Source organism: Rhinopithecus bieti, unplaced genomic scaffold, assembly GCF_001698545.2.
Source record: "Rhinopithecus bieti isolate Rb0 unplaced genomic scaffold, ASM169854v2 scaffold_63301, whole genome shotgun sequence".
Lineage (NCBI taxonomy): Eukaryota > Metazoa > Chordata > Mammalia > Primates > Cercopithecidae > Rhinopithecus > Rhinopithecus bieti.
This window is the reverse complement of record NW_016824157.1, coordinates 253,922-259,921: the sequence shown is the minus strand read 5'-3', so window position 1 is coordinate 259,921 and position 6,000 is coordinate 253,922. Positions and strand designations below refer to the sequence as shown.

Below are 6,000 nucleotides of genomic sequence, written 5' to 3'. Positions count from 1 at the left end.
AAAAAAAAAAAAAAAAAAAAAAAGCATGAATAGGAGCTGGGCACAGTGGCGCTGCCTGAGGCAGGAGGATTGCTTGAAGCCTCAGTATATACTATGATCACACCTGTGAACAGCCATTGCGCTCCAGCCTGGGCAACATAGCGAGACTCTATCTCTTTTAAAAGTTTTTTTTTTAAGGAAAATAACAGAGAGAATGATAGATTATTGAAAAGATTCTGTGTAGTGGTAATAATGATGTATTGTAACATTTTGCATTTTTAATTTCTTCTCTTGTTATTTTGCATGTGTTGATGTTTTCCATAAATCCACATAGGCTACCTTGCTTCTAAGTATAACATCCTACTGGGCAACCCTCCCATCATTAACATGGGTTTTGCTTGTTGTCACCAGTGCCCAACTGGCGTTTCTGATTCTCTGGAACCATAGCAATTTGAAGTGCACAGGATCACAGGTTGCCTTGGTTGAGGAATGACCTTTGAGGTATTGCTGTGTTGTGATTATGGCAGCTGTGATGATCTGTTTTCTCCTTACTTTATTCCAGGATGGTTTTCTCTGGCAGGCAGTATGGCCGTGTTGGCAGAACTGAAGAAGTTTTACTGACATTCAAGATATTCCTTGTCATCATTTGTCTTCATGTCGTTCTGGTAACATCCCTGGAAGGTAATGTGTCTGTTTTCATTTATTTTCTGTTTATCTGCTTGTATGTGTGTAATTTTTTTGTTATTTAGGATTTTTTTACTATGGTAAAATAATAAATGTTTATCATTTTAACCATTTTTAAGTATACAGTTCATTGGCATTAAGTACATTCACAATTTTGTGTAAGTGTCACCGCTATCCATTTCTAAAACGTTTTCATCATCCCAAATAGAAACTCTATATCCATTAAACAATAACTCCCCATTTCCTTCCCCCGTACCCCTTCCCGGTAACCTCTGTTCCTTTCTTTCTATGTATTTGCCTATTGCAAGTACCTTAGATAAGTGGAATCACACAATATTTGTCCTTTTGTGCCTGGCTTATTTCACTTAGGATGTTTTCAGAGTTTACCCACATTGCAGCTTGTATCAGAATTTCATTCTTTTTAACGGCTAATGTTTCACTGTATGCATTGACCCCATTTTGTCTATTCATTCATCCATTGATGGGCATTTGGGTCGTTTCCCCCTTTCGGCTGTTGTGAATAATGCTGCTAGGAACATGGGTGTACAAATCACTATTTGAGTCCCTGCTTTCATTTCTTTGGGGCATATACCTAGGAGGGAATTGCTGGATCCTGTGTTTAACATCTTGAGAAACTGCTAAACTGTCTTCCACAGTGGCTGTATCATTTTACATTCCTACAAGCAAGGCACAAGAATTCCAGTGTCTCCCATTCTTGACGATGCTTGTATTTTCCTGTTGTTTTGGCAGTGGGTGTGAAGTGGTATCTTATTGTGGTTTTGATTTACATTTCCTTAATGATTAGTGATATTGAGCATCTTTTCATGTGCTTATTGGCCACGTGTATATCTTCTTTGGAGAAGTGTCTATTCAAATCCTTTGCTCAGTTTTGAATTGGGTTGTTTTTGTTGGTGTTGAGTTTTGGAGTTCTTTGTGTATTCTGGATATTAATCCCTTATCGGATATATAATTTGCAAATATTTTCTCCCATTCTGTGGAGTGTTTCTTCTACTCTCTTAATAGTATCATTTCATGCATAAATTCTTTTAATTGTAATGTGGTCTATTTATTTTTACTTTTGTTGTCTATGCTTTGGTGTTATATCAAAGAAATCATTGCCAAATCCAATATCATGAAGACTTTCCCTATGTTTTCTTCCAAGAATTTTATAGTTTTAGCTCTTACGTTTAGGTCCTTTGATCGATTTAGAGTTCATTTTTGTGTATGGTGTAAGGTAAGGGTCCAACTTCACTCTCGTGCATGTGGATATCGTTTTCCAGCCGCATTTCTTGAAAAGACTGCCCTTTTGCCATTGAATGGTCTTGGCACCTTTGTCAAAAATCACTTCGTTACTGGTGGAGAGTGTTAGGTTCTTGGCATCTTGAACAAATAATTGGACAAAACGCACAAACGAAGCAAGGAAGGAATGAAGAGATTTATTGAGAATGAAAGTACACTCCACAGTGTGGGAGTGGCTCGAGCACAGGGGCTCAAAGTCCCTATTACAGAATTTGTGGGAGTTTCCATTGGTTACTTGGTGTATGCCCTATGTAAATGAAGAGGATGAAGTAAAGTTACAAAGTCATTTACTCAGCGTACACCCTATGGTGAGGATATTTCCTGTCATAGCTGAAGTGTAAATCGGCTTTATGTTCCCTGCCTCCAGACCCTATTTTCCTGCCTCAAATTGACCATATAGATGAGGGTTTATTTCTGGTGTTTACTTGTTCTTAAATGTATCTACTTGAAGGTACAACCATATGGAAATTTAAAGGCGGTAGAGAATCAGACAAATGAAGCAGCCTGGTATTTTCAGAAAGAGGGATCTTTAGAAGTTCATGGAACAAGAAAAAAAGGTATCTAAGAAAGGTAGTTGAAAGACCAGCAATGCTGGGCCTGCAATTTCTGTGGGCACAACTGCCAAAGGCAAGTGTAAAGAACCCTCATTAGGAGGTTCACACCTGTAATCCCAGCACTTTGGGAGGCTGAGGAGGGAGGATCACTTGAACCCAGGAATCCAAGACACGCCTGAGCGACATAGTGAGACCCTGTCTCTACAAAAATGAAATAACATAAAAAATTAGGTGGGCGTGGTGGTGGGTGGCTGTATTCCCAGCTACTTGGGAGGCTGAGATGGGAGGATCACTTGAGCCCCGGAGGCAGAGGTTGCAGTAAACAGTGACCGTACCACTGCAGTCCAGCTTGGGTGGCAGAGTGCAACCCTGTCTCAAAAAAAAAAAAAAAAAAAAAAAAAAAAAAATCCTCATTAGGAATGAGACTAGGAAATGTTTGATACTTAAGACATCAAGGACACACAAAGAAATACCCTTCTTATTCAGAAGTGGGTGGCAGGACCAAGGAATCTTTATTGCATAGGATAAAAATCTACTAGCAGCAAACAACAAAACATACAAATAAAACACACATACAAATACACAGACTAAATGGAAAACTTCCCAAAAGCTATAACACAATTGGCAATCCTTTAAAAAGTAGGTATGGGGGCATGTTGTCAAGAAGCCGCCATTCTTTAAGAAAAGAAATGATGGCCGGGTGCGGTGGCTCATGCCTGTAATCCCAGCACTTTGGGAGGCCGAAGCGGGTGGATCACCTGAGGTCAGGAGTTCGAGACCAGCCTCACCAACATGGCAAAGCCCTGTCTCTACTAAAAATGCAAAAAAATTAGCCGGGCGTGGTGGTGCGTGCCTGTAATCCCAGCTATTTGGGAAGCTGAGGCAGGAGAATTGCTTGAACCCGGGAGCGGAGGTTGCAGTGAGCCGAGATCATGCCATTGCACTCCAGCCTGGGTGACGGAGTGAGACTCTGTCTCAAAAAAAACAAAGAAAGAAAAGAAAAGAAGTGATAAGGACTAAATGTATTCCGAAGGCTTACAACATACCAGGTTCCTACATGCTTAGTACACATCCACTCCCTTAATCTTCTCTATCCAGTCTAGGAAGGGAGATCCTAGTTGTACTGCCATTTTCCAGATCAGGAAGCTGAGGCTCAGAGAGGTAAGTAACTTGCCCAAGGCTGTTAGCCCTTAAGAAGCGGCAGAGCTGGAATTTGAACCCAGTAGTCAGCCTCTAGATTTTGTGCTTGTAACCACAAAACCAAGTTACCAAACTTGAGCATGCATCAGAATCCCCTGGAGGGCTTATGGAGGTACCGTTCACTGGGCCCCATCCCTAGAATTTGTGCTTCAGTGGGTCTGGAGTGGGACTGAGGAATTGACAGCTCTAACAAGCTCCCAGGTGATGCTGATGATATAGTCTAGGGACTACACTTTGAGAACCACTGCCTACACAACTGGTGGAAGACAGAAATGGGGAGAGAAATCCCTTCCTGATATATATATATATATATATCCTAGCACTTTGGGAGGCCAAGGTGGGTGGATCGCTTGAGCCCAGCCTGGGCAACATGGGGAGACCCTGTCTCTACCAAAAAAAAAAAAAAAAAAATCAGCTGGGCGGTGGTGTGACTGTGGTCCTAGCTACTCAGGAGGCAGAGGTGGGAGGATTGCTTGAGCCCAGGAGGTTAAGGCTACAGTGAGCTGAGATCATGCTACTGTACTATAGCCTGGGTGACAGAGCGAGACTCTCAAACAAAAAATAAAATAAAATCTAAACTATTCTCACACGCATCATCTCCTTAGGGCACTGAAACATTACTGTGGGCTTGGCAGGGCGAAACTCAAGAGTCCCCACTTTACTGATGAGTAAATGTCCCCAGGGAGGTTATTGGTTAGGAAGTGGCGGAGCCCAGACTAGATGCTAGATCTTCAGTCTCACGTTTCGGTGCTTTTTCCACCACAGGGGTAGATGAGGCAGGAAAATGGAACACAGGGGAAAAAACTCATCCAAATGAAAGCTGTTTGTTAGAAATATGTCTTTTTGAAAAATTATGTTTTAAAATGCCAGCAACAGGGGCAGGTAAATAGGAAAGTACATGGCTCTGAAACAAACCTCAGTAGGGAAAAGCTGAGTGATCAATAAAGGCAGCTGACTGCATTTCTTGCTCCAGATCTCTGATGAATTGATTTCTTAAAGCAGTGGTTCCCAAAGAGTGGCAGACAAGTAGCACTGGCATCACCTGTCTCTCAGAACGCCCAGTAAGAGTGTTTATTCATGTTCTTTATTTATTTTGGTTTTATTTTTTTTCTTTCTCTTTCTTTCTTTTTTTTTTTTTTTTTTGGAGACAGGATCTTGTTGTCGCCCAGACTTGAGTGCGTGATCTCAGCTCACTGCAGTCTCAACCTCCCGGGCTCAAGTGATCCTTCCACCTCAGTCTCCGGAGAAGCTGGGACTACAGGCAACACCACCACGCCCAACTAATTTTTTAAATTTTTTGTAGAGATGGGGTATCACTATATTGCCCAGAGTGGTCTCAAATTCCTGGGCTCAAGCGATGCTCCCACCTTGCTTCCCAAAGTTCTGGGATTACAGACGTGAGCCACCATGCCCTGCTCATGTTACTGAACAATCACCTTGATAGCACTCACCACGTGCCGGCCACTGTTCTAAGCCCTTACAAATGGCTAACTCATTTAAAGCCCACTCTATAACCCCTTGAAAAAGGCACTATTATGAGCTCATTTTACCGGTGAGGAAATTGAGGCACAGAGGAGGTAAGCAACTTGCCTTAGGTCAAATAATTAAGAGGTTGCAGAGTTACAATTCAAATTCAGGCCATCTGGCTCCAAAGCTTGTACGTTGGACCTCTCTACTATGGTGCCTTTTCACATTCTTAACCTCTCTGCTATGCTAGGCTCAGTTGCTTGGTAGTTGTGAATTTGTAGATTAAAAATAAAGATGGAATCCATAATTGTGAGAATCGGTGTTGTTCTGGATCACCCAGGTGGCTCATAGGCACCACCTCCCCCAATAGCTTTGGACTGGGGCAGGGGTTCTTTTAGTTCAGGATGGCTTGGGCCTGGTTTTTGAAGGCCAAGGGGACTGACCTGCCACTTCTCCATTGGGTTATCAATTGTGCAATAATGATTGCCTGCTGTGTGCCCAGCAGTACTGGCTGCTGAGAACATCGTCTCTGACTCCAGGGAGGGCCATGACTATGACGCATGAGAACAATACAAACTATGACTGAGTCTTAAAGTGTGAGTCAGCGCTATAGGGTGCTCGCATATGGCCTGTGGCCAGATCTGTGGATTCGTTTGATGCTAAGCCACCTATAGCAGATGCTGTTGGTGCCCTGCCCGTATCCCCTTGGCCCACCCAGAGGTCACCTGCAGACAGTTCCTGTGGATGCTGACAGCTTTCATGTCTCCCTGAGAATCATCTGTGCCCATGGGAGTGTGCTTGGCCCATGCGCAGGACA

At 42.8% G+C, this 6,000-nt stretch overlaps 1 protein-coding gene across 1 annotated transcript in view; it reads left to right on the top strand.

Annotated features, from left to right (window-relative positions):
* Window positions 1-6,000, top strand: part of LOC108522030 (adhesion G-protein coupled receptor G2-like) — a 113,613-nt gene that overhangs the window by 19,010 nt on the left and 88,603 nt on the right. The window contains 1 exon segment of the mRNA XM_017862129.1: window positions 542-660. Coding sequence (XP_017717618.1) covers window positions 543-660 — 118 coding nt within the window. The 5' untranslated portion in view covers window position 542.